At 39.5% G+C, this 12119-nt stretch overlaps 1 protein-coding gene across 4 annotated transcripts in view; it reads left to right on the plus strand.

Moving 5' to 3' along the window:
* Nucleotides 1-11819, plus strand: part of fbln2 (fibulin 2) — a 181667-nt gene extending 169848 nt beyond the window's left edge. For all 4 annotated transcript variants that reach the window (XM_060835552.1, XM_060835553.1, XM_060835551.1 and 1 more), the window contains 2 exons: nt 4777-4900; nt 10161-11819. In XM_060835552.1, the coding sequence (XP_060691535.1) occupies nt 4777-4900; nt 10161-10518 (482 nt within the window). In that variant the 3' untranslated portion in view covers nt 10519-11819. The remainder of the gene's footprint in view (nt 1-4776; nt 4901-10160) is intronic.
* Nucleotides 11820-12119: the final 300 nt, after the last annotated feature.

Genomic DNA, 12119 nt, shown 5'->3' on the forward strand with positions numbered 1-12119 from the left:
TCAAAAAGTATTGTATGTGAAAAATAGTTTTCAATAAAGATCTCTGCTTCAACGTAACTGAATAAGATAAATGACCTTTTATTGGTTTGGATTTCAGGGGTTTTATTGGTCTTTTGGGATTATGTTTTGTAGTTCAGTCTGTCTGTGAAAACTAAAATCCAATGGTTTTCTCTATGACTTGAGAAAAGATTTAACTATAACGGGAATATAGAGGACATGAACTGGTTATGGCTGAAGTCACAGTCATCCTCAATTGCATTGTGCAGGCAAAAAGCTAGACAGTACACTATGTAATCTTCTCAAAGGTGGATTTAGATAATTTTGAAGGGCAAATTAGTTCTAATACTGCAAAGTATATTTGTCGAGTGGGCGATAGTGTGAATTTTGACTAGGAAATATGGAAGTTTGCTCCATTTTGAAGCATTTGCCATAGTTTGAAAACTGACATGTTTTATCCAGACCTGCTATTTGTGCTGTTACAATCTAGGATTTAAAACATTTCTTTATTAAGCTTACCTTGTTTCTTGCTGATTGCAAACTTGGTAGTATCTTACTCTTTGCTGTTGTCTTTTTACCAAGATGGCAGAAGGAATATAAAACTGAACCAGGAACATGAAACACTAATGTCAATTGATGAAAAGCTTACAATTGTAATTTCACGATGTGTGGGATTCACAGAAGCTTGAAAGACATAGTAGACTTTCTGTATGTTCGTTTGCGGAGTGGATCAGATAGTAGCCATTATTACACAAGGCATGATCTATTCCACATTGTTTGGAGAAGTAATAGTAAAATTGGCTTCATTGTAGAATCTGGGCAAGTTAGGTAATGCCTTTTTAGCAACTGTTTCAATAATACGGTAGCTGTTTGCACTGCTTATTAGAAAACACAATTTAACCTACTGAAGGTATCACATTCCACTGGGAGGAAATCTATTGGACAAAGTCTTTAGAAACAGTATGATATAGTGGAGTGCAGCTTGTTGTTAATACTCACTGCTCACAATGAAGCAGTAATATGGGCTGCATCTAACACTTGGCCCACCAATTGATTTGAAGACAAGAGACACATCAAATCCAGCAGGCAGCCTTCACCACCCTTGCCTCCACCACAATTATACGGATGGCAGGATTGGCATCAGCCAACTTCTCTGTTGATGCATGAATTGAGCCCCTTACCTGGGCAACTAATTCTCATCTAAGGACCTCATCCTGCTGCCAGGCCCTAGATGGTGGGCAAGGGTAGGTCATTCCTCAAGGTATAACCACCTCGATCTCCCCCACCCCCAGTTCCACTCCCACTCCATGCATCCTGGCTGAGCCGCAAATGTTTACAAGGTTCTAATCCATCACATTTTACCTCCTCATCATCCGAGTGCCATACTAGCAGTGAACCCCATTCCCACTGGTGTTATCTCTAATTGGTCAGCAGCTCTCTGAGACATGACTTCCTATTCTTGTGGGGCAAAGATCCCTCCTCCCTGACATTCTACCTCGGGGAAGATAATTTGGGGACCAATATGCCCTGTATAATTGAACCTAGTGACATGATTAGTCAATGAACAGAGATACACAGGAGACTTGCTGATATTGGTAATATTAGCATTGTCATTCAAGTTGCTGTTGCTCCTTCCTTCTCTACAACCTGCCTTATGGCTGTTCTTCACTTTACGTAGTCTTCATGTAAAACCTGAAAAGAAAATATTATGACTCAAGTTCCTTGTAATGTGCACAAAGAAATTGATCCAAACACGAGTAATTGTGATTCCTGTTGGCTGGAATTGAGTGATCATCAAATTCCTAAAATAACAAAAGTATCTTTATTCATACATAGTTCCTGCATGCTATTATTTTCATCAACCAGCTTGTCCCACCACACACACACAATGAATAAATGCATAATTCTTGCTTTATATTTTTAAACATATTCTGGTCCAATCAGAGAGAGGACTCTGTTTGAGAGACATGATCATGTTCACCCTTGCTTTTTTATATGTGCTGTTTGGGCTGGAGTTGGGATGTTGTACTGAACGGATGTGCATATATTTGAGAAAGGATATAAATGAGGCCTCTGATAGGCTTGTGGGCTCTTGTAAACTACCTCCAGGTAATAGCATCACTCCTGAGTATATACATATATTGACTTATTCTCCTTTTGATTATGACTAAAATATTGATCTCCAAAATGACACACCCTTTTGGATCATGTACAGTAAATTGAATCTTGTAGTCATGCCAATGAATTTGTTTCCGAAGGTAGTTGTTATTCAAACACATGAGTGAATGCTGTGGTTTCTGTTTTACCGTACTTGCTCCATGTGCATAGTAGCCTCTTAGTTAGTATCTCTGTGTAATTCCTGTTTCATAATGTGCACCTTCTATACATGGGGTGGATTCAGGAGGCAACCAACAAAAGTGTGGGTTGATGAGCTGTTGTATGAATGCAATTTGGGGCCTGAGTGAGTGGTTTGGAAAAGTGAGTTATCTATTTATAACATGGCAACTAGATATGACAGGACATACATTGTGAATATTCTGGAAGGAACTAATTTGATTTGGGATGATAAATGGAATGAGTTTAATTCAATTTTGTTGAACCATGAAACCAGAGAGTCATACAGCATGGAAATAGATCCTTCAGTTCGTCTCGTCCACATCGAACATATTCCAAAACTAAAATAGTCCCACTTACCTACATTTGGCCCATATCCCTCCAAACCTTTCCTGTTCATGTCGTCATCCAAATGTCTTAAATATTATAACTGTACCTGCATCCACCATTTTCTCTGTCAGTTCATTCCCCACATGAATCACTATCTGCGTTGCCCATCATGTCCTTTTTAAAGCTTTCCCCTCTCATTAAAAGTATGACCCTTGGTTTTGAACTCCCCCACACTAGTTCAAAGACCTTCGCTATTCATCTTTTCTATGCCTCTCATGATTTTATAAACCTTAATAAGGTCATTCTTCAAACTTCTACATTCAAGTGAAAAATGTCCCAGCCTATCCAGTCTGATTTCTTTTTATATAACTCAAACCCTCCATTCCTAGCAACAATCAAGGTGACCTTGTCAACCCCTAACCTTAATTAGGATTGTCCATTGTAAAATAATTATTAGGTAACAAAATATGTCACAAGATTAATAGCAAGGATATGAAAACAGCTGTAAATGTGTTGCTGGAAAAGGGCAGCAGGTCAGGCAGCATCCAAGTAACAGGAAATTCGACGTTTCGGGCATAAGCCCGATTCCTGATGAAGGGCTTATGCCCGAAACGTCGAACTTCCTGTTCCTTGGATGCTGCCTGACCTGCTGCGCTTTTCCAGCAACACATTTTCAGCTCTGGTCTCCAGCATCTGCAGACCTCACTTTCTCCATGAAAACAGCTGTAGTCAACTAAACTTAGTGTTAGGAATGCTAATTAAAAATAAAGTTAAAAAATCACCCACCGTTACTTTATAGGCCAACAGGAATGTGGAAGTACAAGCTTTCGGAGCTAGTGGCACAGGATCATAGGACACAGGATTTATAGTAAAAGATCAAAGTGTTCTACAACTGATGTGATGTATTCAACAAACCTAGATTACTGTTAAGTCCTTATTGACTTAGAATGGGTTGCAGGTTTCGAATCATTAATATGTAAATCCCAGAACTTCTTTCAAATCATATTCTCAAGATAACTTAAGGTTTTATTAAAAAAAGGTGACATCTCAGCTCAGACAATGCATTAAAAGTGTGAGGTTAGAGTCTGTCTGTATCCCAAACTTGAGTCAGACTGGTTCAGAGTAGGAATTTATAAAATGTGACATGGACTGACTTTCTCCCAATTGTGTGCGTTCTGAACAAAATAGAATGTATCTGCAAATACAAATCTGCAATTAAAACTAATATAGTCGTTCCATTGCAGTAATAATGCCAAGGGTTTCCTCAGTTTGCTAGAAGACTGGAAATATTACACTCAATGATCTTTTGAGGGCATTAATCAAGGCAGGTTAGGGTTGAGGATACAGATATGGCCAATGAGTCTAATGGATATTTCGCATTGCTTTCACTTCTGAAAATAATGGTTCATTCCTGATTATACGGGACAAATGTGCAACTGAATTGGTTTCTGTGTCTAGAATTGTGGAAATCTCTTCAGTTAATATTTAGGATTTAAAGCTGTTTGTGCTGCTGAATCTGCTTCTAATTACTGTTAAATGAAATGGAATTAGTAAAATGAGTCACTGGCCCATGTAATCAATAACTCTTGAAGCCAGAGTTGATTTCAATTGATCAGAAAGAGATTCATGAGCTTCCATCATTCCAGAAGGAGAAAATAATCAGTGTTTGACTTTACTTTGGGAAAGATATTAAAAAGCAACAAATAGAATGCAATTTATGATCCTTTGGAGCACTTGCATATTACTAAGGGATTAAGAGATACAGGGAATGGGCAGGAAAGTGGAGTTGAAGTCAAAGATCAGCCATGATTATTATGAATGGGCAAACACATGAGGTGCTATATCATCTCCTGCTACAGTTTATTATATTAAAATGGACAGTGTGGGAAACGTAGAGTTAAGGAAGATATTTAGCCAGCATTTTATTGAATTACAGAGCAGGTCCCAAGTGTCTAAGTGACTTACTCCAGTGTGAACGTCATTTATTCTTATGTAAGTTCAACAGCATAGTGTTACTCTGCTCATTCTTGTCATCTGATTACAATAGTTTCAGTTTTAGCTGTATACATGTGAAATAAACAATTAAACCTGACAGTTGTGTGTAATTTCCCACAGACATTGATGAATGTGCAATAGGAACACACAACTGCACATCAACTGAGACCTGTTTCAACATCCAAGGTGGATTCAGATGCCCTGTTGTGGATTGCCCACCAAACTATAGGAAAGTGTCTGATATGTAAGTGTTTGACTATTTCCAATCCGGGAAGGTGTCTGACATGTAAGTGTTTGACTATTTCCAATTCAGGAAAGTGTCTGATATGTGTGTTTGACTATTTCCGATCCGGGAAGGTGTCTGATATGTAAGTGTTCGACTATTTCCAATCCAAGCAAATGGAGATTTTTCTTCGGGATAAAATGTAGTTCTTATTACTTTTACAATTGGTGTAGAAAGATAAGAACCATGGCAAAATACATTACAGAAAGAGGGTAGTTAGCCTCATGAGGCTATATTTTCCAGTGACTGGCAAGAACACAGGGTGCAAATGGAGCTAGTTAGTGTGCCTTTCTCTGGCTGATAAATCCTGCTGTTTTTGCAGTGTTGTCAATTTGAATATATATAGGGAGAAGCTGGATACATTGGTCAGAGCGACTGCACAAATACATCAGCTGTTTGGCAATTTTAACTTTTAGAATCATCTTACAATGAGAACCTGAAGTATAACTCTTATTCATTGTGCTGCTCCCAATACTCCGCTCAATATCTGGGTGGAATCGGTTCGCCTGTTTCCACTTAGGGGGACGTCGTAAATTTGAGAATGGAGATTCCACATGAATGGAGTCTACTGCATCAAACCAACCTCCAGATAGCACCAGATGCCATAATGGCTCAGCTAACTATCATTCAAGACAGCTGCCTGAGAAAGGAATTATCCCTCAGAAATGCAAGTTAGTTCTGTATTCGTTCAAGGACCCAGCATGTTGAATTTATTTACAAATTAGCAGAGCTGGCATGAGACACATCAAAAATGGCCCAGCTTCAGCATTTATTTTTGCAGTCGCAGGAGAAACAGAAACAGTAAATTTTGACTTATAAATGATCCCTGGTTTGCTCTCACCATGTTTGAAATACCTCCACAATTGCGCCTTCTTCCACCCATCAACCACAATGTTCCCAGGCTCCATTTACTATTAGGCTCAGCAGAGCAGTCTGTATATCTCTGCTGCCTCTAACCGGTGAACTGTAGTAAAAAACCCATTTCATGTCTGCTGCTTTCTGATGGGATTAGATTGTCACCTGTAGCCAATTTTGCCTGAAGTTTCCAGCCATCATTTAACCATATACAAGTCCTGTATCCAACAGATACAACATCGTGAGCCAAAGGGCCTGTTCTATGCTATATTTTTCTATGTTCTATGTGCCCATTTTGAGTATGCTTTGAATTTCTGGTGAACTTTTATTTCAGTGAATTTCTCACTTTCTGACTATTCGTCATGTGTTAGCCAGCTGCACATATTCGATATTAGAGAGAGTACATTTATACAATTTCATGAATGCCAAATATTTTGCAATGTTTATACATTGAAAATCACTATGTAGATAAATGCATGGTATCACATTTTGATAAGACAAACCAGAGCAGTATTTACAGAGTTAATGGTAGGACCCTGGGAGTGTTGTCAAACAGAGAGACTTAGGGACAGGTACATAGTTCCTTGAAAGTCGGGCCACAGATAAATACGGTGGTGAAGAAGACATTTGGTATGCTTGCCTTATAGGATAAATAGACAAAGTCTCTTCCCTGGGCTGGGGGAGTCCAGAACTAGAGGGCATGGGTTTAGGGCGAGAAGGGAAAGATATGAAAGGGACCTAAGGGGCAACTTTTTCATGCAGAGGGTATTACGTGTATGGAATAAGCTGCCAGAGGAAGTGGTGGTAGCTAGTACAATTGCAACATTTAAAAGTCATCCGGATGGGTGTATGAATAGGAAGGGTTTGGAGAGATATGGGCTGGGTGCTGGCAGATGGGACTAGATTGCGTTGGGATAGCTGGACAGCATAGATGAGTTGGACCAAAGTGTCTGTTTCCATGCTGGACATCTCTATGACTCTAAGTAAGAAGAATTGAATAAAGGAATTAGGACATCATGTTAAGGCTGTACAAGGCATTGGTAAGCCAAATTGCAGTACTGCATATGATACTGGTTGCCCTGTTATAAGCATGATGTTATTAAACTGGAAAGGGTGCAAGAAAAGATTTACAAGGATATTACCAAGAAGGTCTAGGTTATAAGGAGAGGCTGAACAGGCTGGTCTTTTTTTTCCCTAGGAGCGTAGGAGGTTGAGGGGTGGCCTTATAGATGTGCATAGATGGAGGGCATAGATAAGATGAATAGCCAAGGTCTTTTCCCCAGGGTGGGAAAGTCCAAAACTGGAGGGCATAGGTTTAAGGTGAGAGGGGAAAGATTTAAAAGAGACCTGAGGGCCAATGTTTTTATACAGAGAGTGGTGCTTATATGGAATGAGCTGCCAGAGGAGATGCTGGAAGTGAGTACAATTACAACATTTAGAAGACATGTACAGGAAAATGTTAGAGAGATATGGGCAAAACACAGGCAAATTGGACTAGCTGAGTTTACTGAAGCCTGGCCAGCATGGCCGAGTTGGTATGAAGGGCCTGTTTCCATGCTTAATGCCTCAGTCTACTTAATAGTGCAAACATATGTATTTGATAAGTTGTCTCTTTGAGTGCATGTTGTGAAAGCCCTAACACTTTATAAAATCACTGGTTTGAGCTCAGTTAGAAAATTGTATCAAATTTTGAGCACTGTGCTTTAGAAAGGACATCAAGCACTGGGTTGAGTAGAATGGTACCAGGGATAGGGAGTTTCACTAATCTGGGGAGATTACAAAAGCTGGATTGTTTTGAGTTGAACAGAGAAGGTGTAAGCAGAGAAGATTAATGGGAATGTTGGTGGGGGTGATCAAAATTGTGAGGGATTTTGATGGGACAGACAATGAGAAACTGTAATCACTAACCAGAGCTGTAATTTGAGCACAGATTTAAAATAATTGGCAAAATAAAATCCAATGGGAAACAAGACTTTTTTTTGTAAAATGTCAGTGATATATGATTCCAATGTAGTTCATAAAGGTTGGTAGAAAAGTTGGTGGAAGTAGATTCAGAACTTTTGTACTGAACATCTGTACTTTTCAGAAGTCTCTACTTAATTAGGTAGACTTTATAGGGCTGTATGAAAGGAGCATTGATGTTGTTTCAGACAGTTGGCACAGGCTCCATCAGCACCAAATGAATCTATAACATTTTGAAATACTTTCAGATCTCTACTTACCCATATGGTCTTAGTCATCATTTTTTATGTATCCATAAGACCATAACACATAGGAGCAGATATTAGGCCCTTCAGCCCATTGAGTCTGCTCTGCCATTCGATCATGGCTGATATGTTTCTCAATCCCATTCTCCCACTTGCTCCCCATAACCCTTGATCCCCTTTAGATTAGATTACTTACAGTGTAGAAACAGGCCCTTTGGCCCAACAAGTCCACACCGACCCGCCGAAGCGTAACCTACCCAGACCCATTCCCCTACATTAATCCCTTCACCTAACACTAGGGGCAATTTATCATGGGCAATTTACCTAACTTGCACATTTTTGGATTGTGGGAGGAAACCTGAGCACCCGAAGGAAACTCACGCAGACACAGGAGAATGTGCAAACTCCACATAGAGAGTCACCTGAGGTGGGAATTGAACCCGGGACTCTGGTGCTGTGAGGCAGTAGTGCTAACCACTGTGCCACCGTACCATACCATCACGAATCTGTCATTCTCCTCTACAACCTTCTGTGGCAATGAATTCCATAGATTCACGACTCTCTGGCTGAGGACATTCCTCCTTATCTCCGTGCTAAAAGGTCTTCTGTTTACTATAAGGCTGTGCCCTTGGGCCCGAGTCTCTCTTACCACTGGAAACATCTTCCCAACATCCATTCTGTCCAGCTCATTCAGTATTCTGTAAGTTTCAATTAGATCCCCCCTCATCCATCTAAACTCCATTGAATATATACCCAGAGTCCTCAAACATTCCTCATACGTTAAGCTTTTCATTCCTCGCACCATTCTTGTGAACATCTTCTGAACACACTCCAGTGCCAGTATATGGGGCCCAAAACTGCATACAATGCTTGAAATGTGATTTGACCAGAGCCTTATCGAGCCTCAGAAGTACATCCCTGCTTTTATATTGAAGTCCTCTCAAAATAAATGCCATTTGCTTCCCTAACTACTGACACAGTAGAGAGAGAATCCTGGACTAGAACTCCCAAGTCTCTTTGCACTTCAGACTTCTGAATTTTCTCCCCATTCAGAAAACAGTCCATCCTTCTATTCTTCCTACCAAAGTGCATGACCTCACACTTTCCCACATTGTACTCCATCTGCCACTTCTTTACCCACCCTCCTAACCTATCCAAATCCTTCTGTAGCCTCTCCACCTCCTCAGTGCTACCTGTCCCTCTACCTACCTTTGTATCATCTATAAACTTAGCCAGAATGGCCTCAATTCCCTCATCTAGATCGTTAATGTTTCAAGTGAAAATCTGTGGTCCCAACACTGAGAAGGACCTTTTGATCTCCACTCTTTGTTGTCTGCTGGACAGCCAAGCTTCTATCCATGCTAGCATTTTGCCTTCAATACCCTGGGCACTTACCTTACTCAGTAGCCTTCTGTGTGGCACCTTGTCAAAGGCCTTCTTGAAGTCCAAGGAGATAACATCCATAGGTTCTCCTTGATCTAATCTGCTCATTACTTCCTCAAAGAATTCTAGCAGATTTGCCAGGCATGACCTACCCTTGACGAAACCATGCTGACTCTGCGCTATTTTACCATCCACTTCCAAGTATTCAGAAATCTCATCGTTCATGATGGATTCCAGGATCTACCCACGACCATAGTTAAGCTAATTGGTCTGTAATTTTCCAACTTCTGCCTTACTTCCTTTTCAAACAAGGGTGTCACATTAGCAATTTTCCAGTCCTCTGGCTCCCTCCCTGATTCCTGAAAGATTACCACTAATGCCTCTGCCTTCAGCTATCTCCCTTAGCACTCTGGGGTGTAGTCCACCTGGACAACGTAATTTATCCACCTTTAAGCCATTCAGTTTTTGTTATCCAGGTTTTGTAACAAAATAAGCAGCTTGTAAAGAGAAAATGCAACGGGTGACTAATTTGGTTTGGGTTTACTTTGCACTTGATCAAGCAGTCTGAGGTCATAACCATACAAGTTTAATTATGTTCTTCAGTCTGTTTTATGATACTGTATAATAGTAACAAAGGTTCCTGATTCTGCAATGCTTTTCCAACTCTTGCACACATTATCCTAAGTATCTGCATTGCAGACTTTTTAACTTCTACAGGAGGAAACTGTATTCTTGTTTCATTATGTGCATTAAATTAGTTGGCATTCTCTTCTCAGGCGCTGTGAACGCATGATGTGTCCCAACTACATGGATTGCCAGAATATGCCAGTCAGAATCACCTACTATCAGCTGACGTTTTCAACCAATGTCCAAGTTCCAAGCACCATTTTCCGGATTGCTCCATCACCTGTGTATATAGGAGATAGCATTATCCTGACCATCACGAAAGGAAATAACGAAAATTACTTCAATACACGGAAGGTGAATGCTTATACTGGGATTGTGTATGTGCAGCGGCAGTTCATGGAATCCAAAGATTTTCTACTTGATGTTGAAATGAAACTCTGGCGTCAGGGAATGTTCACTTCATTCCTTGCTAAAATTTATGTATTTGTTGCAGCTTATCCTTTCTAAAGCAATCACTGCGTCTGTTGTAAATACTATAACTTTATGGCTCGACACTAATATGCCCACAAGGCCAATATACATATTGGGAGGACTTTTGCGTTCGAAGTCCATGGAAGTGAAGCTCTAGCAACCAGATCAATATTATCTGTTACACATTCATCCAAAGTCAAATTCCAATGAATCTAAAGTCAGCGTTGAAATTTTACTCACTGTATGTTTCATTCCTGTCAACCAAATGATATAATTGTATTTGTAAAGTGATTTTATCAAACTGTGTCTATGTGTGGAGCACAGCCTATCTGAATCACATCACTAGCTCCATGGGTGCCTAGCCATTATGGTAAATGGGATAAGTCTTACAGTAGAGGTTTCACAATCCTATGTATATTAATTTTAAATTCTTTACCAAGATAATTATTAAAAGTGGCATATTTTAAACAAAACACATTGAAATGAGTCATCATCTGTGTGGGGGCCTAGCATGACAAATAAAAGTATCTCTTCCAACACCATTAAAAAAAGGAAAAAGGGCATTTTTGATAAAGACTATGGCTATGAAAGTATCTTGGGCTGCAGGGCAAAACAGCAAAAGTAGTGGGTGCCTGTATTAGGAGGGACTCAAAACAGGTTGCTAATTTGCTGCTGCACTATTGACCAAAATAACTGTTAATCTTAATGTTTCTGAGGTGGCACCTGCAAGGAGGATGTGTTCATGTGGAATTATCTCCTAAGGCCTTAAGTTCATTGACTGGTTACATACCCTACATGGCTTTAGTAGCTGAATTCAATTTCTTTTTATACTATTCTAGGCAACTGTAATTTTAAATAGATTTCTGGTCTTCAAGGGGCTTTAGAACTTATTGTACTGCAGATCACGTAAAGATGTTGAAATAAATTGGCTGTGCAAGTATCAGTAACATTTTGCACAAAACCACAATGTTTCAATGAAAATATAAACTGGAATGGATTTGGATTTTCATTTTACTAAAACTAGCTTTATAAAATAACCATGATTCTGGTGCTATAAAAAATGTTTTCTTGTCTCAGCCATTGTTTCATGCCTTATTAAGCACAGCTAATATTTACTTAAAATGTACAGCAAATCTAAAAGCTAAAATGTTTACACATTTTTGAAATATGTAATTTTGGAACTTGAGACTGTTTGTTGTCATATGAAAGTTTGTCTGTGTTGCTAACCCTCAAAGGGTTAAACATGTTGCCACCGTTAGCCATGTAGACATGTAATGACCTTTTAATAAACAGGGACATAGATTTCAAATATAAAATAAAGTGAGTCTTTATATAAATGTTTATGATTTTTATTAATATTTTCCACAGTTCTCTATAGATCCCATGGTCTACACAATCTTTGATGTTTGCAGATTTAAAACATGTTCACAATGGCAGGAGGTGTGTGAGTCACATTCCATGGTGAAAGTGACTAATGCCATATTTGTAAAGGCTCCTCTATAGGTATTCAGATCTCATGCTTGAAACAGGTACATGCAAATAGAGAGTGTCACTCTCGTTCAAGGCCACCTTCCCAAATTACCTTGAATGTCCCCAGCAAAGGTCTTACTACATGTGGTCTAACCAATAACTCTAGG

The sequence above is a fragment of the Hemiscyllium ocellatum genome, chromosome 14 (assembly GCF_020745735.1).
Source record: "Hemiscyllium ocellatum isolate sHemOce1 chromosome 14, sHemOce1.pat.X.cur, whole genome shotgun sequence".
NCBI classification, from domain to species: Eukaryota; Metazoa; Chordata; class Chondrichthyes; order Orectolobiformes; family Hemiscylliidae; genus Hemiscyllium; species Hemiscyllium ocellatum.